The sequence below is a fragment of the Pezoporus flaviventris genome, unplaced genomic scaffold (assembly GCF_033815535.1).
Source record: "Pezoporus flaviventris isolate CSIRO_AGI_PZ_B2104156 unplaced genomic scaffold, CSIRO_AGI_Pfla_v1 ptg000108l, whole genome shotgun sequence".
NCBI lineage: Eukaryota > Metazoa > Chordata > Aves > Psittaciformes > Psittacidae > Pezoporus > Pezoporus flaviventris.
In genome coordinates, this window is record NW_026892656.1 from 103,981 (window position 1) to 129,693 (window position 25,713).

At 46.0% G+C, this 25,713-nt stretch overlaps 1 protein-coding gene across 1 annotated transcript; it reads left to right on the forward strand.

The window, feature by feature from the left end:
- The first annotated feature begins 651 nt into the window (after positions 1 to 651).
- DMRT3 (doublesex and mab-3 related transcription factor 3) lies at positions 652 to 9,714 on the forward strand. Its single transcript, XM_061477767.1, has 2 exons — positions 652 to 1,314; positions 8,029 to 9,714. Exons 1-2 carry the CDS (start codon positions 876 to 878, stop codon positions 8,991 to 8,993), a joined length of 1,404 nt encoding a protein of 467 aa, XP_061333751.1. The 5' UTR covers positions 652 to 875; the 3' UTR covers positions 8,994 to 9,714.
- The last annotated feature ends 15,999 nt before the right edge of the window (positions 9,715 to 25,713 follow it).

Sequence of the window (25,713 nt, forward strand, 5' to 3'; positions counted from 1 at the left end):
GGGAGAAGCCTTCCCGCGTCCGGAGACACAGAAAATTACCACCCGCTGCATCACACACATCGGATAGGTTGCCAGCAGTCTAGCTTGCCCTGAGCTGCATGTGCCTTTCCATCGCCACAGCTTGCATTTAGGCAGCGGCCGTGGCGAGGGCCGCCGGGGTGGCAGCGGCTTCGCGGGTCACTATCCGCGCAGCTCCTGCTCCTGGGCCGCTTCTCAAAACTTTGATGACACTTTGGGCTCTAAAGCTCCCGCAGCGCTGAGACACGGACGGGTTCACGGCAGCAACCACACACCGGCCGCCGCTCGTGGCCTCCCGTGGGCTTTCGAGGGACGCCCGCTCGAGGTCCAGACGCCCCCCGTCTTGGGCTTTGAGATCCCGGCAGAGCGCGGAGGGTCGGAGCCTGTGTAAACCTCGCAGACCCATTCGCTTCCAGCCCCGGGCGCTTCTTTCGCAGGGGGGGTGGGAGGGGTGGGTGGCATCAGTGCCGACCCCTCGGCACGGCGCACGCAGCGCCGCCGCCCCCGACGGCTGGACAGACACCTCACTCCTCCCTCTCCCTCATCCCCCCGGCGGCGGCGGGGAAGGAGGGTGGCGGCGGGTGGTGAAGGGGGGCGGGCGGGGGACGGGGGCGGGCGGAGGGGCGCTGGGCTCAGCAGGGCGGTGCGGGAAGAGGCAGTGTCGCGCCGGCCGGCGTCAGCACTCCGCCCGCAGGTGCCACCGCGGCGGATAACCCCGCCGGACCAAGGCTACGGCGGCGCCCCCCTCGGAGCCCGCGGGCAAAGCCGTCCGCCTCCTCTCCTTCGCCGTCCAGGCGTCCGCCCGCCCCTGCGGCTCCCTTCTCCGCCCCGGAGCCGATCGGGCTCCTCCCGCGGGCATGAACGGCTACGGCTCCCCGTACCTCTACATGGGCGGCCCGGTGTCGCAGCCGCCGCGGGCTCCGCTGCAGCGGACGCCCAAGTGCGCCCGGTGCCGCAACCACGGCGTGCTGTCCTGGCTGAAGGGCCACAAGCGCTACTGTCGCTTCAAGGACTGCACCTGCGAGAAGTGCATCCTCATCATCGAGCGGCAGCGGGTGATGGCCGCGCAGGTGGCGCTTCGCCGGCAGCAGGCCAACGAGAGTCTGGAGAGCCTCCTCCCGGACTCCCTGCGCGCCCTCCCGGGGCCTCCGGGCAGCGCCGAGCCCCCCGCCCCGCCAACGGGGCCTCCGACATGCGCCGCTCCGCCGCGGGCACCCGCCGAGCTGGCCGCCGCCGCTGCCCTGCGCTGGGCAGCCGAGCCGCCCCCCGTGCTCCCGGGGCCGCTCCCTAAGGCAGGTGAGGCTGGGCAGGGCGCCGTGGGGCCAAGGTGGGGAGGGCGCGCGGGGAGGAGGGAAGGGCCGGGACCCCGACGAGCGCCTCCGGGAAGGAAAGGTGACAGCTTTCCCTTCTTCCAGACGGGTGCTGTGGGAAGGGGAAGGAGGGAAAGTCCGACGGTTGCGTTTTGTCGCTCTTAAAAAGCAAGGAGCCGCGAAGTTTGCAGCCACCGAGACCAGCGGAGGGCACTGGTAACACCACCACGGCCGACCCGTTACCCGACGTGCCGTTTCCGGGCCCGTTGCCCTAGGCGGGCCGGGAAGTGGGAGCGTCTCGAGTGGATCGCGCCCCTCTGCCTCTCCCGGCCCCGCTGAGTCGATGGGAGCCGGGCTTCTCAGCCGGGACATCGGCTGCGAGTCCCCGTCCAGGACAGAACCTCTGTATGGAGCTGCCGGGAAAAAGCGGCGCCGGGAGCAGCAGGGTTTCTAAGGGGCACGGAGGGCCGGGGGCAGGAGGGGGTGAGCGGGGCTGCCCGGTAGCTAGAGCTTTCCTCCCGCGAGGCTGGCATGTCCCGCCGGGCCGTGTTCAGAACTGTCCTGGCAGGTCGGTAATGCTGACCCGGAAACCGCCGCCCGCGGCCGGCATCTCTTGAGTGCGACCTACCGGTAACACTTTTCTGGACGCAAAACTAACGGCCTGGAGCGGCCGTGGCCTTCTCACGCCCCGTGCATGGGCGGGAGCCGACAGCCTTTCCCAGGGAGGATGCCCGGCAGGCTGCTGCCCGCCGCTCTAGTGACAGGCGGCGGCTGCACCCGGTGCCCCGGTGAACCCCGAGCACCGCACGGCTCTTCGCCGTGCAGCCGGAGCCCGCGGGGCGGTGTGCAGTCAGCCTGGCCGCCAGGGCATCCTCAGGGCCCCCGAAAAGCGGCTCCACTCCTCCAGCTTCTGTCCGGAAAACACACATCGCCGGGCCCGATGCGCTGGCGCGGCCAGTCCCCCGGCGCGGTGAGTTTAGCGGTGGTCTGGGGCCCGCTTCCCCTTGGCCGGCCATCGGCATCGGCTGCCCGCCCTCTGTCTTCCCTATACCCCGCATCTTCGCTCGGGCCGGGGCGTTCGGGTGTCTCCGTCCCCCAGGTTTCCCCCTGATTTCAGCCTCTTGGCGGCTCGGAGCCTCTTCCGCCGCGGCACTATCCGGGCCAGGGACCGCGGCGAGGGAAGAGACCGGGGAAAAATGGAGGGGGGGGGGGGGGCGGGGAAAGCCGCCTTAGCTCCTTCCAGAAAGTAAAAACAAAAACTCCGCCAGCAAGATATAAATCTGGCGGGTAGAAGCGCTATTAACTTGCACGGCCAACTTTTCTTCCCCCTGATATATGAACTTCCCAGCTTAAAAGATTACAGTAATCACGGGAGGACAGTGTAAATCGAATCTGATAGCAATAACTTTTGGAGAAGGTCAGGCTCAAGTGAAATGTTACCAAGCAACAGGCATTTTGTTTGCAAAATACAATCAAAGCGTATTGATGAGAGATTTTTCTTTGCCAGCCAGTCAGCACTTTCTGCTAACAGCTTCTGGGAGGGGGATAACGGAGATCTCCATAAATCAGGGCCAGCGGCTCCGCGCCGGCCCCTGCCCGTGATGAGGCCGGGCTGGAGAGCACGAGGTACCCTGGGCGCTCCCGTCTTCACAGACCTGCCCCGAGTGGTCCCTGGTCCCAGACTGTTACAGAGTTGGGGTATTTTGTGGTGGTGGTTTTGTTTTGGGTATTTTCATGTGTGTGTGTGGTGGTTTTTTTTTTTTTTTTGTGGTGTTTTCTGGTTTTGTTTTTCATTCCTCGTCCCCGGCTCTTACGAACATGGGAATAAGCGAGAGCAAAGCAGAAAATGATCTGGGGGGGTCCTCCTGTCACCTACCACCAGACACTGTTTAACCAGACAACCTGTTTATTTCCAACCATCCTGCATGTTTTGAACAGCAGGGTTTCCTCTTTCTCTCCCTACTGAAAAACATCTTCAAAACAGACAGCAATTATTTGCTCCCCTAGCTCCTCACCCCTTTTCTCTCTCTCTGCCCCGCCTTCCACCTGGACATAAGTCTCATGGGAGGTTTTTTTTCAGTACGGAGGTGGCATTTCCCGATGTGCAGTAGAATCACATCTGGTTATTCCTGCCAGAACTGGTCATTTTGGTGGGACAAGTTGCAAAGTTCTGTTTTAGGCAAATAACGCACCCAGAAACTACCCCTGTTGTATCCGCCTGTGCTAACCCGGAATTATTCCCCCTCCTGACGCTGTGCTCATGAACTTTCATCTCCCACTTGAGAGCATTTCTCTTAGTAATAGTTGTCACAGCCTGTAAACAATATAACACTATTATGAGTCTGCTGTTAATGTCAGAGCCAGCTTCTTAAGGCAACACAGTAGTCTCTGTGTTAGTTTGGGAGCAGTGACCAGTTTCCTACAAAATACCGTAGACCTTTGCAGATAAGGAAGAAATTCTGGAGTGAAAGTAATTTCAAAAAACCCAAACAAACAAACAAACAAACAAAAACAAAAAACCCACTCACCAACCAACCAGAAAAGCACCCCAACCCCCAGTCAGTTCTATACGACCTTCGATTTATGCGGCTTTATGCTAGTTCTGGTATCGGACAGCTCTAGTAGAAAAGGGGAAATAGCAGATGTTTTGGGGATTCAAGAAAATCTGTTGTGGAAAATGCTGTCCTAACAATTAAAGTGCAAACTGTTTTAACAGCAAGTCAGCGGTGGGAATATCAAGGAAGCAAATTCGGTTCCAAAGTATTAGACCAAGTTTTCCAGACAAGTTATTAACTTGAAGAGAACAGCTGCTCTCTGTCACCCGTTATATTTTTATTTGGACGCTTTACAATGTTTGACTCATGATCCTTAATGTATAAATAGTCAAGGAAAAGCTGCGATTTACACTGCCCCAAATTTGTAGCAGCTTTATTTATTAATGTAGATTTTCCTGAGAAATGCATGCACGGTTCTCCCACTGTTTTGCATTTCATGTCTACCTGCATTTAGACTGCATCTCTGTAGATCTGGGGATGTATCTGTTTCTGCAAGAGTATTATTTGATGAATACTCCCCATCGTTTATACCGATCTGAAAACAATTTTCCTAGTTTACTCAGGGCTGCCAAAGTGAATACCTGAATGCAGGCAATTTGAAATACAAGGTGTGGGGAAAAAATCCAAACCCCAAACGAACAAAACGCAAACCCAAAGAAAACCAAACAATAATAAAAAAAATTAAAAAGCCCTACAAAACGCACACACAAAACCAAAGTAAAATCAAAACCAGAAACAAACGAACCGACTTCCCTCCCTCCCCCCCACCCCCGCCAAACAACACAAAACAAAACACTCTAAGCCCACAAACACGAAAATGTCTGAGGACAAAATTTCTTTCTTGAAGTCCAGAACAATCTTAATGTGAAACTTAGGAGTGGTGAAAAAAAAACAGCAAAACCTTTTGGCTAAGCGCAGGGGATCATACAGTCTGAACACAAAATTAGTATTTTTGTACCTGAAAATCTAAACATTTGGGATTAATGCAGCAGCATTTCTACAATTACGTGCCCGTGCCCACATAATGGTGTTTATGATGTACCAAAATCGTTGGTATCCCACATCATCATTTATTCAACAATTGCTGTTTTGTGCCCATTTTACACAGACAGAGCCCTGATCTCGAAGGTTCCCGGGGGGTGGGATGGTGACAGCCCCTGAGCACGCTTTCCCCGTGCTCCCCGTGCTGTGGCCGTGGTTCGGATGTGGTGTCAGGGGGTGGAAAACAGGGTCGGAAGGTGGCCTGCTGGCAGGAAACCATTGGAAAGAGGCCCGATAAGCAGGCGCAGCCGTCTGGCTCTCCTGAAGCCCCGGGGAGAAGCATCAGCCGGCACCGGCGGTAAGAACCACTCTCAAAAAGGCAGAAGAATAAAACATCACGGCATCCAAACTCAGTGTTAACCAGCGGAGAGTCATCTGGTTTGTGCCTTTGGTTTATACCACCGAAATTCTGTTCTACGGGTCTGACCGTGTGCATACAGCATCCTGGCGAGATGCACCGCTGTGATCTGTGCTGTACAAGGGGGCTGTTCCTGTGCCAGGCTAAGGGTCGGGATTTGTGCAGTCTCCAGGTGGTAAAGATGCAAACTTCAGTGAGAAGAGAATTTTTAGTCAAGCCTGGTGAGGATACTTCTAAGGCTACTCAAAACTGAACACACCTGAATTATCTTGAAAATAATATTTTGTAAGGATCAGGGAGTGTATTAGGGAGACCTAACCCGATTTTTGTTTGTACTTTTGTTTTTGGTTTTAGCATGCATTTGCTACCCAGTGGTATTTGCTATCAGCCCATAAAGATACACTGGAAAAGGTTGTAGTTCTGAAATAGGCTCTACTTGCAAGTAAGTGGTCCATTTGGTAGTACTGGGTATCACAGTACAATCTATTTATGTGGAAATTAGGACCATCATCTCCCTTAAATGCCTCTTCTAACTCCAGCAAGACAGGACAAAGGTCATTAGCAATTGCCAGACTGCCTGTGAAGGCTTGTATGTATAAATTGCCCGTTCACTCAGATGTGAATTATTCTTAGCATCTCACCTTTTATAATTAATGCATGATTATGACTATAAGAAAGGATTAGTAGGAAAAGATATTCTGAGCCTCGTGTTCTTTTCAAATAATGGATGAGCTATGCTGAAGTTTTACCACCTCCTCAAAAGGTTTTCAGTTTGCTAATAGCAAATATTTCTCACATCCCTCTTTGGCCTCTAAGGCAAGACTGATGCACTGAGTGTGTGAAGAAGAGCTTACATACATTGACTTTTCTGTAATACACCAGCATGGATAATTATTGCTTCTCCATTTGCATTGGGTCAAAGAGCATAATCAATATAAAAATGAGCACCCAAAACAGGTTATCCTGCTGAAAGAGAAAGGCAAGATCTTCATAAGGGCATCTGTATTCCTCAGCTCTACTCCCATGCACATCTTCCACAGCCCAAACTCGCAGCATCCCACAGCTGTAGGATAGCCCATCATTTCAGCCTGGCACAGGCATCCTCATGAGGAGAACCTCCCTTTGCCGTGCTCTCTGTTAGGCAGTGCTTTGCCAAGATCTCATATTTATTTACAGCTCACATTCTGGCAAGCACAGTGGTTTCTTGCTCAGCACTGACTTAATCAGACCCTGCCTTTTCTCTCAAGGTGGGTAAATCGTGCTAATAAGAGTTTGACTTGAGCTGATCTGTTCAACGCTAAACTTAGCCCGCTGCATGGGGAAAGGCCCTGCCCATACCTGGGCAAGAGGGAGACAGGACTGTCTGCAGTAGCAGCAAGTCTCAGTTTCTTGCACATCTTTAGTTTGTTTCATCTTGGTTAATCAGGGGTGATCATCAGCACATTTTGGGAACCTTTGCTTGCTTCTTATAGCTTATTTATTTAGTTGGACTGGTCATCAGGGTCTTGGGAAACCAAGCAAACATTTGTACTAGTTTCTGCAGATATTCTGTTACATATATGTGTTCAAAAGCATTGCCCTGTGCAGTTAAAGTAGGCTCTGTCAGCTGCAAATTGGACAGCAACCCTTCCCCCAAACATTGATGATTCCCAAGGAGATGATTGTGCTGTATGAGGAAGGCCAGCAGAACAGTGTTCTTGGGAGCAAACTCTGAACAACATCAAGCAAGTACATTGCCCTCTTGCACATAAACTCTGAAAGCTGCCAACTTTCCTTCTTTCTGACAGGCTGTCTTATTTCAGAGGTTTCCATACTCTGGCCCAGGGTTACCAAAGTGACCAGAGATTTGGGGTATCAGATTTTTGAGTGTCTATCTGGAGACAGTGTGTTCAGCAGATGTTTTCAGCCCCGTACTCAGCTCTTGGCCTTTTAGTTTAGCACACAAAAAGCAAGGTACCTGGAACAAGTGCTGAGAGAGGTTGTGGAGTCTGCATCCTTGGAAATTACTTGAAACTCAGCGAAGTAGGGACATGAGCAAGCTGCTCTGTATCTTGGGTGACTCCTGCTTTGAACAGGAGCTGGATCAGATGCCTTCCAGAAGTCTTCTCCAAACCAGATTTTTCTAGATTCTGTGCTTTAAAGGGCCAAGGCATCAGCTGTGCTCCAGGGTTTGGAGGAAAAGCCTATGATTCTTGCTGGGGAAGGAAACAGTTTCTGCAGAGCCAGAACTGGAATACACTGGTTCACTTGAAGACTTCTTTAACTGTGAAGGAGCGGTTCCACCAATGCTGTCGAACTTGCAGAGGGAATTTTGGTCTTCCAAGTGCCATCTGGATATCTTCTCCTCACAGTGAGTGAGGGAAGTGCTGAAGTTCCTCAGAGAAAGCTTGCACGTGGGTAGGTATTGCTGCCTCATAACCAGTGAGAGAGGACTGAGATAGTGTATTTGACACAGCAGAAAAATAACCACTGCTTCCTTTCTTGTATATGGGAGAATGAGACAGATACCTGTAAGGCAGCATAAGGTGTCTGGACCAAGCTGTGTTATTCTTTTGCAGTTTTGTTCTCATGAGATGTTGCAAACCTCCCTTAATTTTAGCAGGATCTCTGTGAAAAACACCTTTCTAAATTATTTTTTTTCTCCCTAGCAACCCGCTCTGTTCACTTTAAGAAGACTTTATCCTCAAATGTCTGTAAAAGCCTTTGGCCTCAACTTGATTTTAACTTCCCTGCCTTCTCTTTGCAGACATGAATGAGGAGCGACTGGGCGATGCCAGTGGAGCAGACAATGCCGAGACCTACAGTGACAAAGATGCAGACCAAAGGAGTTCCCCAGACATGACTAAAACCAAAAGTTGCTTCACCCCTGAAAGCCCTGAAATAGTTTCAGTGGATGAGGTTGGTTACGCAGTTCAGAAAAATGGTGGGAGCACAGAGAACCGTCCAGAGAGCCCCAAGTACCACCCGGAGCAGAACCACCTCCTGATAGAAGGTCCCTCTGGGACAGTTTCTTTACCTTTCAGTTTGAAAGCGAACAGACCTCCGCTTGAAGTCTTGAAAAAGATCTTCCCTAACCAAAAGCCAACTGTGCTGGAGTTGATCCTGAAGGGGTGCGGCGGTGATCTAGTGAGTGCTGTAGAGGTTCTCCTGTCCAGTCGGTCTTCAGTGGCCAGTGGGGAGAGAACTACTGCAGAGTCTGATGGCCTTGTCTTGCCTTCTAGTGGGCACATTTTTGAGCACACACTGAGTTCGTACCCTATTTCCTCTTCCAAGTGGTCTGTGGGCTCAGCGTTTAGGGTTCCAGACACACTGAGGTTCTCTGCTGATTCCAGTAATGTCGTGCCAAACCCTCTAGCCGTACCTTTGCAGCACCCCTTCCCTCAGCCACCACGCTACCCGCTGATGCTGAGGAACACTTTGGCAAGAAACCAGTCTAGCCCGTTCCTGCCCAACGATGTTACCCTGTGGAACACGATGACACTGCAGCAGCAGTACCAGCTGCGGTCCCAGTACGTCAGTCCTTTCTCTAGCAACTCAGCCAGCGTTTTCCGAAGCTCGCCTGTCCTTCCTTCCCGCTCTTCAGAAGATCCTAGGATCTCAATCCCTGATGACGGGTGTCCTATTGTGTCTAAGCAACCGATATACACAGAAGATGAGTATGATGAAAGGTCTGATTCTTCAGACTCAAGAATACTCAACACATCTTCTTAGGCTGACATTTGAAATGCGATAGAAAAGTGATAACTTGCAGTGCAGCTGAACTACTGGGCCCTAAGAGAAGGGACAAGTACTCTGAAAAACCCTTGCAATTGTATTAAAAAGTGACTTTGCTTGGTATCGTACTACAGCAATAAAGACATAACTTATTTAATTTCTTGCACTTCACTGGATAATGCCAAAAAGCAATACTCTGGCTTTAGTGCTGAGTGTGTGTTACAAAGGAAGACTTAATGGCTATCAGTTATGGGACTCTGGAAGGCTCATAATGGAAACAGAAACCCAAGGTCTACTTTGTTCCTTAACTCAGAAAAATGGGGATGTTAAACTAGAATACTTGAATGCTGTTTTATAAGAGAGAACTACTCAGGACACAAGAAATCAAACAAACGTAGTTCAATTGCAAATGGACTAAATCAATGACTACAATCTTATGCCAGTGATCATTGTTGCAGTGGAAGAAAAGCAGAAGAAAGAAATATGCACATGAAACTAGCATGACCTGCCTCTGTGCTATTTGCGCTTGGACGCTTTTCAGAGAAATATTACTGAGAGTTATTCTTTTCCCATTGCTAGGTCGAAATGTGTAACGTCAGTGTAAAACCAATTACAGCTGTGAATTGCATGAAGTGTATTGTGAAATGAACACCAGATTAAGCATTGTCAGGTTAATGTAGCATGCTAAGGACTCTAGAAAAATAAACTAAGATGTTGATCTTGGTTTATGTCATTTATACTGGGCAAATAGCACTTCTGAAGATAGAGAGCTGCCTAGTCCTCAGCTGGGGTTAAAATGTCCAGCTCCAGCAGCTGCAGCCAAAGGAAGCTTCTATTTCCAAATCCAGGTTCTGCTTCTCTGCCTTGTAGCTTGCAGCTGAGATAAGGCAAATGCTGTCATCAGGGAAGCTGAGTTGTCTTGAGTATGTACTGCAGGCATTTCCAAGCTCACCTGAGTAAAGCAGAGCTTGCTACAGCCACAACAAGCAGAAACACAGGCTCTCCAAATGCTTCAGAAGCATTTTTCTTTCCTGTAATATAGAAGTAGAAAAAAAATAAATAGGATGTAATAGCAGACATTTCTTTAAAATAATCTTTAGCCAAATGGCAACTTCCCTTACTCTAGAAAAGTAATGCTTTGAACAATTTATTGCATGTTTGCATGCACTGATTACACTGCATATCTTATGTGTGTCAGAGTAATATTACGAATTGCTTCTGATGAGGAATGCCACTAAACTAATTGTCCACTTGGAAGTTTGTTAAGGTTTTAGTGCCATTTTTTCAATGTTCACAAGTGACTGCATCTGCTTGACATTTGGCTTTTCCAAAATGCACCACTGAATGCAGATGAAATGGCTGTCAGGCCTGTCAGGTATATGAATAGTCCCTCACCTCAAAAACAATTGAGGTTGCCCTGAATTTGGGCTGTAGTGCAGATGGGCTTATAAAGGTGTAATATGTATCAAGCATGTTATCTGGTGTCACTGCTGATATGAATGCCTGTGTTCTCATTTGGCATTTCATATTTTGTAAGGTTTGTGCACCTAGTGAATCCTCCATTTTATAAGTGTACTGAACATGCACAAAAAGGAGAGTAAAATAAGGATTTTATTTTCCTTAGGGGATAAAGTAACAGAAAGATACTTTTTCTTGCATAATTTTCTAACCTGTTCAGAAAAGCAATTTACTGGTAACACTACAGAGCAAAGACATAAAAACGGGGAAGGAATAAAAAAAACCTGTATTCCCTAATGAAAGCGTAAATATGAGAACATCTGGAATTTTCATAAACACAGAATTACGATTTTGTACTGACAGACTTGCCTGCACTCAAGTGGCACTTGTAAACAAATTAATCTTCCAGCCATTCCAGAAAGAAAAGTAAGAGGTAACATAGTCTTTATCTTACAAGCAGAAAGGGGATGAGGCAGCAAAAATACTGTGTTCCAACATCATGGAGAAATTAAGCATCAAAGGGTAGGTAAGAGTAGATAGATCCAGGAGCTGTTTTTGAGCTCACTCACCAAGGCGGTTTTCCTCCAGCAGATACCTCTGCACAGGCATCCCTATGCACTGAATTGAATATTTTTCTTTTCTTGCTGTTTTTGCTACAGAACGTGAACCATCTCCACCAGAAAGACCAAACAGTAGTGCCCGCCACCGTTCATAGTGACACACTATTGGCTGTGGGCTTCCAAAAAACAGAATTTTGGCACCTTGGAATTGGGACACATCTCTCAAAGAAAGGTGACTCTTGGCTAAAGTGAAATGAACGATTATGCAGATTTTTTTTTAATTAGGTCTTTTTTTGATAAACTGTGTTCTGAAAAATCAAACGGGTTAAAATAATCCTTGTCCTGTTATACCTTTTGACTCAATTCAAAATCACGCTTTTTTCTTTTTCCTTTTGCGATAAACTAAACCTAAATGTGTTCAAGATCAACAAGGCAAGTTTTGATGCTGAACAATGACTGTGCTCACGCTGTATCCACCCAGCTGTATTTCCAGGCTGGTACTACAGGCCAATGTGATTTCTCACCTCCAGCTGCCACAGCAAGGATGCCTTGCTGTGCTGGCAGGACACCGAGCAGGGACCTCCAGCAGTCCCTCACCATGCGGGATGCCCATAACCCGCTACCACTCTTGCAGCAAGGGCAACCTTGGGGAGAGAGCCCCTTTTGTGCCCTGGGGGCCCCATTTTATCTCAGCCCGTGCTTTGAGCGGGGTCTGCGCAGATGGCAGCAGCAGAGCTGGTCCAGGGCCCGCCCGATGCAGCATCCTTTCCCGAGACTCCGGGGGAAGGCCAGTGCCCACCGCTCCCAAACCCTGAGTTTTCCAGCTCCATCTTGTGGTAAGAAAGGGTATTTCCTTTTTCCGGAGCAAATGCTCCATGCTGTGAAAGAGCTGAAACGTGTAGGTGAGGGAAATAAAGTTGTATGCATTGATGGTCAGAAAGTCCCAGAGGAAAAAAGCGCATCTAAGCATCCAGAAAGATGGCTTGAGCCTGTCTGAGTCTCTGCTGAAGCCCAGAAACCAAGGGGTCCTTTTATTCTCTCTTTTTTATTTTGTGGGTTTGGTCAATCCGGTGTGGCTCTCTTGGAGCAATAGAGCTTCATCCATTGCCCTGTGCACAGTTCCTGCTCCTGGCTGAGCAGCTGCTGGGTGCCTCTCTGGAATGGCCTGGGGCTGCTTTTTCTCCTGTGAGGGTGGTGATTTCACTGTCAGCTCTCCTGTGTGCACGCAAAACCGATGGTAATGTCATGGGAAACCCTTCATGCCTATAGCTCTGCTTGTCATTGGCCTAGCAGAGACCGGGGCAGTGGGCTCTGCAGAGGCTGCCTGCTGCCCCGCAGGCATGCTGCTTAATCCCTGCTGGCTAACCTCTAGCTGTGACACAGTAAATAAGGCTGACGATGACATAAACAGTAACAGTAATTTCTCCCCCAGAGGAATGCTGGGGAGAGCCTAATGCGATGCTCATGCTCTCCAGCAGATCACATGCCCGTAGACAAGGGAAGAGTCAGGGTGGAGGGTAAGCACCATGCAATGGGAATTTCTTGCCCCATCTCCCCCCTGCCTTGCCTTTGCTAGTGGCTGTGCTGCTCCCCTTGGGGGTCCCTGACTTTCCCTCCTTATGGGTCTGAAGGGCCACCTCTGCAACATTTGTTAGATGCTTGGTGAACAGGTTCACCTCACATTTGTGCTGACATCTTTGAAAAATGACTTTGATTCCCTCAGTATACTGTTTCAGTGATTCATTCTTTATGTGCATTTACTCAGCAGACGTGAGTGAGGAAATAAAATTGATGCTAAATTTATATGTTAATTTTAATATTGAAGCTATCCTGTATTTGAAAAATAAGATCAATTTTTCAATTTCATTTCTTACGTGATATTGCATATTGTCATTACTGGAAAATAAAATTATTTCTGAATGCATACTATCCAAACTTCAATTTTAGTGGACATATAACTCTGAAGCATCATTCTTCTCCCTTTCCTATAACAACTAACTTAATACAGTATTTTAACACTCTCGCACTAGTCTGCCACTGGAAGATAACAAACACAAGTCTTTTCACCCTAAATGGTGTTTCGCTTACGTGGTGCCTGCAGCATTCTGCACTGTCACAGGATGTTTTGGTGCATGATTCAGCAATACCCTGCAGGCTGTTGCACGTATGATGTAATAGGAATCTTGGTTATGAGTTGCGTCCCTCACTATAGACTAATTCTGTTAATTTCCACAGTAGCAGCAGTTCTTGAGAGCCACAGCCACAGCTATATGCCAAACATGCCTGTATACAGGATGAATTCTCACCTTAAGTGCAGATCAAACACTCAAAGCACTACTAAGAAGCAGATCTTGTAGAGAATGGGTACAGAGCATCACATGCATGGAGACATTTGGCATCTAGAGAGGGAGATGTCCTTTAATGAGGTCTGCTGCCAGAAGCCAAGCTGTCCTGAAGCTGCAACTGAAAGAACGTATTTGCAGCATATTTGAGGCTGTCGTTTGCTATTTTTGCAAGCAGTGCAGGAGATTAAGCTTAGGGGTGAACAGCAGGAACCTCTGCAAGGTTACATCCTTGCTCTGCCGCGTAACCTGAAGATCACATGGGTCAGTTTAAATTTCAGGTGTCTGTTTTTTGTTCTCCATGACATAAAGATAACTGCTACAAGGATTTAATGGCTATTATCTGAAAATTCTTAAAAGACTCAAGTGCTCTGTAAATATAAGAGCAGGGCATAGTATTTACCAGAGCACGCAGTATAAGATCTTGTTTCTAATTTTTATTCTCCTCAAGAGAGAGGCTGTAGCTTTTGAATGGCTGAACAGTGCCTGCCGTCAGCAAGAGAGTTCCTCTGAAAAATTAAGTCCAGGATAACCCTGGGATAAGCCTGAGTCGGCCACTGCTATACTGTGGCTAAAAGTCATGAGACCTAAGGTAAACATTGCTTGTGTTCTTTCATCTGCCATATTTCTGAACCTATAGATTTCATAAATTCCAACTTTCTCCTCTGCAACACCCAGATAAAAGCAGAAACCTAGTGGTAAAATCATACTAACTGCCTTTCTTTTCCCTAATGGCAGTGAATATACGAGTCAGCAAAAGGCTGAAGAAGAGTGAGATAGATAGCAGAACTTCAGATACAAGGAAATCTGTTCTTTATTCTAAGCTCCTCTTGCCACACTTGTGGGGCTCAGGCAGGGAGGTTTGCAGGCTCAGCAGGAGCCACTCTCCTCCTAGTCTCACTGGGAGAGGTGAGCACACACTGACACTTCTCCCAGCAGTACACATTTCATCTTGGGGGCTGCAGCCCCCTCAGGAGCACGTGTTGCAGGAGAAGGGCAGTGCGAGAGTATGTGGCAGTAGCATGGTTGTGAAGGGGCTTGTGGTAACTAATGGGAGAAGTTACTTTCCTGCTTTGTTGTGTGTGGTGAAGCTCAAACCACCTTTAAGAAACATCTTTCTCTGGATCGCATTCCCCCTGATCTGCCTATACATTGCTGAGATTCTTTCTTGCCACAGTGAATATAAACTGGAGTGAGATAAAAGTCAGCATATACAAAGAAATACACAGAAATACAGAGAGATTGGCTTCCTTGTTACTTGTCAAATCTAGATGGTTTTATCATTTACAAGGGCTACATGACTGATGTGACAAGGGATGCAGAAGCAAACCTGATGAGGCGTTTTTACTTGAGGGAGTGCTGCAGTAAAATCTTAGGTTCCCATTTCTTTGCCTCTGCACATTAATCTCTTGGCTCAATCACAAGGAGTGGGCTCCTAGAACCTGCTCCAAGCTGTTCACATGGCACAACTGGTACCTCCCCTGGGAACAGACAGTGATGGGGTTTCGGTTTGAATCTGCCTTGTTCCCCAGTAAAATACCAGCAGTGCTTAATGTCTGGTACACATATTGAAAAGCAACACTTTCTCAAGAAGAACAGTTCTAAGCTATAGAAAATTATTCTGCATGGCTCCATACACACTGCAAAACACTTTCCAGGAAACTTTAACACCCTTTATAGATTTGGCCCAACTCACAGCCAGATATCACATTTTAAACTATGTGGATTAGTCACTAGTACAGTTACAGTCAGCTGTGTATAAGTTACATTTTTTCTTCCTTGCTCATTCCTCTCCAATTTCTTCTTTTCTAAAAGTGCAGAAGTACAAACAAAAGGAACATCCAGCCTTGTATTCTGCTTCTTTTAGATCCATTGACAAAAAAAATCATAATCAGGGACAGGGGGTGGTAGAGAGAAGTGCATTTCTTTTGAACTTTTGTTGAAAACATAAATATTTCATAACATAGGTTATAATATTTATGACATTCTAAACAGAGTCAGGGTTTGGCTCCTCCTATGCACACATACATGTTTCTGCTATTCTCACCTGTGCTGGGTGAACACAAGAAGCAGCAATCACCACAGTCCTTGCAAAGAAGTAGGGATTGGGCTGGATTTGGGATTGTTTTGAAGAACTTTGAAACAAGGAGCGAGGAGATAGTTTCTGACCTTCAGTGGCTCCTAGAGAATGGTGTTTTCCCAGGCCCAAGCTTGCACTATCAGTCTGTGCCCACATTGCCGTTGCCATTGCCTTGAAAAGGGAACAGAGTGGTCTATAGCAGGAGACAGGAGGTGAGAGGTGCTGGTCTCACTGCCTGGCTGTGCTCATGCCTCCCTCCTCCCCTGGAAAGTTCATTGCATGAGGTTTTAGCAGGCTTGTGTGATGTATGAATATGGAAAGCTATGACTAATTCCCCAGGTAGTCAGTATATATTTAACATCTGAAATCTCAAGCAAACATCCTGCTTGCTAAATTATTGTCTGGCATCCTGATTTGGCCATCACTGCTGGCTGCTGTTTTAACCGATTTTCACTTTCTCTTCTGTCCCTTTTGCTGCTGGTGAAAGGAGAAATAACTGTGGTTGTAGGTGTGGTGAGAGGCAATACAGTCATTGCTGTCCTGCTTGTAGCTGCTGCCCTCTGTCTCCTCACCTCCTTTACAGCAGCGCTCCTCCAGTTCTTCACACACTTTCTCGAGGCTTGAAAGCACAGGCGAGCACCTGGTTACTGTGACTTGGCTTAAATTCATCTGCAACTGGTTAAAATTACTTCCTGAAAGAACTTCAATTGTTTTTTTTTTTTTTTTTGCTTCACCAGCACCCCAAAAACTCACTGCTGTTGAAAAACTGCTTTGTGACTTCAGTTCTTCAACCCAGAGCTCCCTCCTCCCTAAATTGGCGAAGTACAAGTTTAGGAGAAAATGCGAACTGTGTGTGAAGATATTTGAGAGCTCCTGGGGAAATGGGTTATATTTTTCCTTTCCAAATGTCTGGAATTGCAACTGTCTTTGAATGCATGCTCGAGATTAGGGGAGAAAAAGTCAGTCATAACTGACTGTAACAGGTATTATTCAGACATGTATCTCAAATAAAAGCTGTCTTGCACAACTTTATCCGGACATCAAAGGCATGGCCTTGTCTTCCCATAAAATAAGGCAGCCTGGAGCTGTTCCAGTTAAATACTGGATGGATTTGTAAAGGCTGGGGGGTGGTATTTCATTTGAGACGGGAACCGGAGAGAAGGCGATGCTGTGACCTGGACCTCCTCCGCCTCCTCCTCCCCCGCCGCCTAGCCGACTGCCCCACCTAGTGTCAGCGCGGCCGCAGCACCGCCCCGACAGAGAGCCCCACCGCCGCAGCCCACTGTGATGAGTGACGCTGTAAAGAAGTGGGGTGGGTTTGCCCTTCCCTAGCTCTGCGTGGCCCTGGCAGCTGGGTGCTGCAGCCCCCGCACAGGCAGCACGGGGCTCCTACTGCAGGGTGGGGAATCCGAGGTGGGTGCTTCCAGTGGGTGGGTGCCTTTCCAAAGTGGGCAGGTGCCTTTCTGAGCTCTGGGTTCCACACCAGCAGTTTCTCCAGGGAGGCCTATGCAGAGGCAGCTGTTCCCAGGAGGTCAGTGCCCGTGTCTCCACAGCGCCCTTCACTCCTCCCAGGGCTGGCTTGACACACTGAAGAAATCCCTGCACCTACACGAGAGGCATGGTGAGAAATTACTGCAACTACATGTGGGGCATGGTGAATGTGTAGTGAAAACCTCCTGCGTGCGAGGTAATGGCAGATTTGCAGAGTTTAGAGGAAGCATTGGCGCAGGCAGAGCAGAGAAAACACACCTTTTCTGGGTGCCAGCACTTGCAGTGTAACTGTCCTGTGTTCACTGGCACATGGAGGAGTAAAATAAATGGTTTTTGCAACCCACTCTGACAACTGATAAATGAGGGTGTCAGTGTCAGGTTTTGCTGACTGAAAATGGCTGGTGGTGTGGATTCCTGGAAGGAGTACTCTGTAACACTGAGCTGCCAAATGTTGCTCTCAGTTTCATTGCTGTCTAGGTTTACTGCGTAGACTGATAGAAAATGCATTACAGTAGTTGAAGGCATAGGTGACAACCACTAGGTCCCCTGTCAGAAGAGATAAATCATTTGGCAGTGCATAAAATAAGCCAAGCTGTTGATGGGTAGCAACACTGGCAGGCCTTTAGATTGTGTAACTTCCTCGTAATTTGTAAGCAGAGTGTGAAGCACAAACGAAGGATGAAATTTTCCCATTATTTGTACGGGGAGTGATTTAACCTGCATTATTCTCTGGAGACAGCAATCTAGTAGGAAAGATGTGGCCTTGACTTTCCTGTCATGCCTGAATGTAGTTCATATCTGTGCCTGAAGTTTTATCCAGAAGTTGTCCCGGTAGAGAAAGCCACTTCTCTGAAAAAGTGAATGAAGGCACCTGCAATCAGCCAATGCCACCTCCAAACAAATAAGCTGTTTGGCTGGCTTCTTCAAGAGGAGCACAGGCAGTTTGATGTGCTTCTTGTACTGTAATGAAGTAGATCTTGTCTTTTCAGTGTACTAATAAAATGACTTGTGCTAAAATGTTCTTTTGTAGCACTCCGGTTGCCTTCCTCTTGCTTAACACTATTGCAATTCCTATATAAGCTATGTAAGCTGGAATGCTCAAACTGTTCAAAAGGTTGTCAAGAAGGCCATTTCAACAGATTAAAGCCAAGAAGTATGTCATGTGCTACCATATTTCAAGCACTACAAGGAGTTCTTCATTAGTGAAGGTTTGCTTTAAAGATTTATATTGCAGCACTACCTTAATTCTGCCTTGATGATGGTGGTGATGAAGGAGGAGAGGAAAATGAGGAGAGAAGCTGAAGATGAAAACAGGACTGAATCAGGCTGAGATTCTCCTTCCACAGTAAGGGGTCACTGTACCTTCTGCTTTACTGTTGTGGTTTAAGCCCAGTCAGTAACTCAGAAACCACACAGCCGTTGGCTCACTCACCCCCCTTCCTCCCCCCGCTCCCAGAGAGATGGGGAGGAGAATCGAAAGAATGTAACTCCCACAGGTTGAGATAAGAACAGTCCAGTAACTAAGGTATAACACAAACCACTGCTGCTGCCACCAATAATAATAACGAGAAGGGAAATAACAAGGGAAGAGAATACAACACCTCACCACCTGCTGACCGATACCCATCCTGACCCAGCAGTGATCTAACCCTTCTGGGCAACTGACCCCAGTTCTATATCCTGGGCAAGACGTGCTGTGGTATGGAATACCCCTTTGGCTAGTTTGGGTCAGGTGTCCTGTCTCTGCTTCCTGCCGGCTTCTCCTCCTCCCTGGCAGAGCATGAGACTCACAAAGTCCTTGGTCAGAGCAAACATTACTTAGCAACAACTAAAAACATCGGTGTTATCAGCACTGTTCCCAGGCCCAAAGTCAAAACCACAGCACTGCACCAGCTACTAAGGAGAAAAACAACTGCTAATGCTGAGCCCAGGACATTTACCCACTGGTAAAAAGAATGGAGCTGGGAGTAAATCAAGTCCTTGCGTTTAATCGTTAGGTTCAGTTTCTGTTGCTGAAACAAAGCAAATAAAAGGACACATTCAGACTATGCAGCCTTGGGGATTCTGTACATGAATCAATATTAGTTGCTGACTGGAGCTACTAGCAGTTTTCACTGAGGCAGAGGTAGGTTTGGTGTCACATTTGACATGATACCCAAACTGCCATAATGTATTTTGTTTCTACTCCACATAATGTTTTCAGTTCTTCAAGAACCAAGTTACATATTTCTTGTTTTCTAATCTAATCTTTTTTCATTAACATGTTAGTTGCTGCTTAGTAACCTTTCTAGATATTTGACCTCAAACTCCCAAGGTAGCTTGAGCAGATGCTCAAGTACCTGTATATGGCCCTTTTAGAGTATTGGGCCATTCCCATCACGTATGTTTCCCTGTAGACAGGAAAATTAACTCATGACCGAACACAATCAGATTATTAACATCGGTAACATGCACACAGACACACAACCATTAACAATGGCATTGCAAGACAGCTGCAGCAGAACATACGAAAGTCACCGAACTCCATCTAGTGGGAGAAAATCAGAAACAAACAGGTGCAGTAGTGTATGCATACACACGTACATACACAACTTTGCTTTGAACTTCTTTTTCAGAAGAAGTTGAAGATGTCAAAGGTATGTTGTTTTTTCTATTTGACCATGGAAGGGAGCCCAGCAAAATAAAGGAGGAATACTTGAGGAAACCATACGCGAGACCTTTGGCTCATCAAGTGTCTCAGGGTTTCAACACACATGATATTGCTTTTCTCCCTTATCATTCAAGAGACGTTTTATTTTTATTTTCTTTTTCTTATTTATGTTGCCAAAACTATTTTGCCACTGTGCAGTAGAAGGTCACAGAGGCGGAAAGTTAAGTAGTGTCTAATGAGTTCAGGGATGTCTGGCTATGTCAGTACATCATACTGTTATAAATGTGGGTGATGTCTATGCTCTTTTAATTGAGGTCATATTGTGCTGGATGACTAGCTTCTAGCTGCTTTTCACTATGAAAAGACAAGGGTTTTTCCCGGTTATCTGTGTCTTGGATATTTCAAGCCCTTCTTTTGATATTAGTATCTTGAAGTCTCTTGGTTATAGTCCATATTAGATTATTTAAGTATACTCTTTCAGAGGATGAGCTGTAAGTCTGCCTGGAATGTGAGGCTATCAGATAAAGCAGTTTGTTTCACTTTCTAAAACGACAAACATCTCGTAGTCAAAACAAAGTGTCTGTGTTAATGCCTAGTGTATCTGTTGGAATTAAGATTTTCCTAGGGTAGCTTTCTTTTCATGACAAACAGTCCATGTTATATCCTGCCCGTGGAGCAGCCCTTTTGATGGGCTTGAAATTCATCCTATGTGCCTTAAAAATATCCTAACTATGCTGCTATTTGGGACATGCTAACATCTCAATTTTGAAATGAGAGAAAGTTAGCATTGGCTTGATTTGGTGGTGGAATGTCTCCTGGTTTGTGATAAGCTGTTTTTTTTGTTTCTTTAATACATGCAGGCAAAGTGCCTGCTTGGAAAAGCCAGCCTCCCTGCTTGCTACTTCTGATGGCAGAGCTGAGTAGTTTAGTCCATGTCTAAATTAGCATTTATGTTTAGAAATATAGATGTATTAATACAAGTTTTAGATATCCATTTTAGGCACTGTTCCTCTTGGCTGTGGACTTTTGAATGCTAGGTGTGCTTGGGCTTAAATATCATGCCAGGTGTCTTGGGTGCACAGGAGAAAATGCAGTCACATCACCCAGCACATGCTAGAATATAATAAGGACTGTAAGTTTTGGCATATCCAGTGGACACCACAAATGCCAGTACTGTGAGCCAGGAGCAGACTGAGAAATTCCCAAGTAGTTACAGGGTTAGGCTAAAGCTGTTAGGACAACAGCTCAAAGAGAGCCTGGACTCTCTGTGATCCTTTTCCCCTCATAAATTGTAGCATCTGGTGAAGTAAGATGTAAAGAAAATCTGTGGCACTCAGTTATATGCTGTACTTTCAACTGTCTCTGTGTCTGGAGTAAGTATAGGAATCACCCTGGTGGGAGGTGGGGAGCTGTGGGAGCTGTGGTCATCAACATTTCTTGTACATGTCTCTTCAGCTAAGTCCTCCTTTCAAACACAGGAATTTACCATTGCCACCATTCTTCTGCTGGTTCTTATTATCACTCCAAATACTGGGGGGAAAAAAAAAAATAGATTGGCCACTTCAGTAACCTTCTTGGTAATTATGGGAAAAATATGCCCTGGGACCTTTTCCCTTCATTGAGGCAATTAGTATCATGCATTTTAACAAGTTATCAAGTGTTGGGAGAGATGGCATTAATATCCAGTATTTTTTGCCTAATTTGTTCCAGCTTGTGTCCTTTATGTTTAGGACATAGGCAGTAGAGGACACAGACAGCAGTCTGCTCTAGCTTTGCAGTCACATTCCAGGGCCCTGATGAACATCTTTTTGTGTGGATGCCCAGGACATCAGTGTTTTGGGAGACAGTTTCTGTGCAGAAGCTGGTTACCTGTCTTCAGCATGCAAGACTTTGGGGAGTAATAAGTTGTATAAGTGACTGTAGACTGGCTTTCTAATCTCATATTTGGTTCCTCCTCAGTAGAGCCAACCAGTGCACAGATTTACCCTGCTCTGGTTTGTTCTGAGTTAGAACAGGATCTTCATTTTACTGAGCAACGACTTTACTTTATGTTTACCTCATTCTGAGGTCTTTGGCTGACCCAGGGACCCATCAAAAGTATATTTAATAAAACAGCATTGCATTACAGTGAAGTGAGTTCACCATGTAACACTTTTCACTGGTGCACATAAAATGAAGACTAAACCAAGGACAGGAATACCTTGGATGTGGCCTCAAGTGAATTTCCTTATGGGCTTCTCTGCTGAGTGCAGTGTTTTCTGATTTTCCCATTAACAATAACATTTTTTGGAACACATCCTCTTTCTCGTTCAGTAGTGATATTGCACTAATGTACAACACAGAGTGAAGTTTATGTTACCAAAACCCATTCGTTGACATGAGTGTCAGTAGGTTAATATTGCTGCGGGGGTTTTGTGGAGAACTTTAGTGCAGATTGTTTTACCACAAGAAGCTTCTCTCAAAAGTTTTCTTCATGCTGCTTAAAGTATTTATGTTCACACAAAATAAATCCCCTCACCTGTAAGTAAAATGCTTTCTTCATAAAAGGTGGCCTGTTCTCAAACTGTCTTTCCTGTGTCCTGATTTCCGGCTCTGTTACTTCCCTATAATAAGGCTGCTGCTTTGTAATGCTCAAGGCACCTTAAAAGGATAGCGCTGTGTTTATGACTGAGCATGGTTTGCACTGGTAAAAGTTCTGATTCTTTGTCATGGGCAACTGAATATAAAGCACTGCAAAATGTAATAAACAGATGTTCTGTCTGCCACAGGAGTTCCCGATTTCTGCAGTATTTATACCCCAGAACTGTCCCTTTCTTCATATGATCAAGGTTCTTTCTTTTTTATTAGAGATGTGCCAAGCCATAAAGACCATTTCAGCCTCTTTGGCTGTGTCTGTTACCTCTACATATGAGAAGCAGGAAATGACTGCAGAGCACGGCATCCTGCAAAGGATTACGATTGGACTTGCCTGTTTGTATTTTGGCATTTCTCAGAGGCTGCTGTCAGGTTTTAGGGTTGCAGTGTTCAAGGTTCACTACAGAATGCAAGTCAGTAAGCTTGCACTCTTAGGGTACTAAGAGGTTGCAAAACTATCTGCGATGCCAAAGTGTCATGCCACATGCTGCTCTGGCTTCCCTGGAACAATAACGAATATGTCATTCTTCTGGCTTGTCCTGTGTGTGTTATTTATGGCAGTTCACATGCTGACATAGTCTGACTGCTGAAAGGTAGACATGCTATGATGACATGCTATATATTGTAGGATCTGACACAGACCCCAAAAATATCCCTTTAGCTGTTGCTGGTTTCTAATTATCCCAGACTGCTCTTAGCTTTGTAGTTGTGGACAGCAGCACTGTTAACACCCTTTTCACTCACTAAAAAAATATATAAAATCACAGAAATCCTTAAAGCACCATTGCAGTCATGATAGAAAGAGGCATGTATTGAAAATGGTTTTGCACCCACCGAGATACAGAGTGACCATCTTTAGTTTCAAGTTAAAATAATATTTCGTTTTGGCTGCCATTATGGTAAGATCAGCAAAACCATGCCTGCTTTACATGGCAATTGAGAATGTGCTGGGCTCACTTGAGATGCTAAACTGAACAGGAGAAAATGGTTTTGTTCACAGATTAGATGATATGACCAGGAAGACACAAATAAATCCATCTTGTGGGTATGGATATTTAACCCAGATTGTCCCAGTCAGATTACACAGACATAATTCACTATAAAAATAAGGTCTGTAGAGTGAAAATAACTCGGTGACAATCCGGAAGTGGTTTCAATGCTTCTTTTCTGATTGTAACCATCCATTTGAGTTCATATTTCTGGGGTTTGCAACACATGCTTCAACAAGGCCAACTGGACTTGCAATTATATCAAGTACTACTGTTAGCACGCTTGGCTGCACAAATCCATTTTTATTTCTAGCTACTCTAAGCCATGCTGAAAAACAAGAAGAGTATCAGCCAGCATCAGGTCTATAGCTCTACCAGAACCCTCTGTGTTAATTAGTAATTGCTAATGATTCTAACTGGAATGCTGAAGGGCAATCGGATGCACACGTTCAGAACACAGAATTGCTCTGGGATATTTGCCAAAATCACCACTGCAGAAAAGCTGCAGAATTGGTAGCTACTGAAGATGATCATAGGAAGCAGCTGTTTGCTGGAAGGTGAAGATGGCACTTTGCTTGCATGATTTATGTTGTCATACTTGCAGATTTTCTTGCAGATTTTCTGCAGATTTTAAAACTAATAGTAAGGAGACAAATATTTTTGCATCTCCAGCTTGCAGAGAGGGGACTTTCCTTGTTGGCTGGTATGATAGCACTGTCTGGGGAGAACAGGCTGTTGGGGATGGTGGAAGGCAACAGCCCCTTCAGTTCTTCTGCCTTCTGTGAAGGAATTACACCAAGAGGTGTCTTGCCCATCTCTCACCAAACTCTCTGCTCCTATCTTTTGTAACAGAGAAGCTGTGAAGAGAAAGTGCCTGCTCGAAAGATGCTTCAGAGGAACCTTTGATGTGGGGATCCCAGCACGATTTTGGGCTGGGCTGTAGCATCATCCACTGGGGTCTGAACATGGGGTGGGCGTCCCCCACAGCCCCTATCAGGAATGAATTAGAATATTTCATTCTTGTAAGCGATACTTTTTCAAGTAAACATCCCTGGGTTCCTGTGATGTGTAACTAATGGAGTGCTAAACTCTCAGGGCTGGTTTAAGACTCAGAAAATACACGTGTTGCCAATCCATCATGTTCCTAATACTAATTAACATAGCAGGGACACAATAAAGCCCCAGAACCTGCACGCATTACCCAGCTCACATTACCACTCCGTTAACAGTCTCTCTATTGACCTAACAAAAGCACACGCTGGAAAAACGAGACACGGCTTCTTCTGACTCAGCTACACATATTCAGCCAAAGAAGAGAGCCAAGGACCCTCATTTATTATTGTCCATTATTATTCTGGTATATCATAGAATAGAGTTCTCAAATCATGTACAATGACATTTCTACTGTGCCAGCACTTGTGTGTGTTACATGCTGCTGGGCAGGCAGCCCTAATGCAGGCAGAGCAGCTACTGACTTCTGGTGAGATGTGATTACTTTTGAGGGCATGTTCTGCCCCAGCACAAGTGAAAGGAATGCCTTATTATCAATCTACATTCCTGTTATTTGAAATGCAGTTACAATTAAAATCTTACTGTTCTTAAACCTTTACTAATATAATTGTCTTTTTCTCCCAGGCTTAAACTAATTCCTGTGTAAAAAAAAAAAAAAAAAAAAAAATGAAAAGGGCAACAATTTGATTAAAATTTATTCTTGGCTAGATGAACATTTCTTTTTAGGTCCCAGAAAAGTTTTCTATATATTGAAACACATTGACAACCCTGTAATACACTCTTTTTCATGTATGATAATTTCACTGCATGATGTATGGCCAAAGAAAAACTGGAAGGAATCTAAACAGCAAGAGATTAGCACATTCATGTTGCAGTGATCCCTAACTGGATGCAGCCTGGCATTGTGGATGTTGGGGGCAAGCCACCTTTTACTTCCACAATTTAATGGTTAGGATTTTATGGTACCTCTGGCTGAAATCAGTAGAGTTCACTCACCAGCATTTGAGGCTGTGGTGTATCTCCTGTCGTTGCACATCATTCAGTGGGCTGATTATGAAAAGCAGTAGTTTAATCATTATGCTATGAAACTGTAGTATCTTGTTGAAGTGATGGTAAGTTTTGTAAGTCAGTACACCAATACAGACAGTTAGGTACGTGGGCACATTCTTACATTTCCTTATGCTTTGATTAAAAATCTAAATCATCTTTTTTTTCACCTGAACCAGCTGTTGGTGTGTGTTGTGCTATCATAAATATATTTTGACAGAGTTTTCTCATCACTACTTAGAAAAGAGAGCTAGTAATTTATAGCTATATATCCTCCAAACTGTGTATCACCCAGATGTCTAGTATGTGGTTAAACCAGATGGCATCTACTGGTTGAACATTCTGGCTGAGGTGCTGGTATTCCCATGCTGTAACCTGGGAAGGGATGGAAAACATCTTCAACAAAAAGCAGGCCCTAAAGATAAAATCCTTCAAGTGGAAGTCACAAAAAAGAT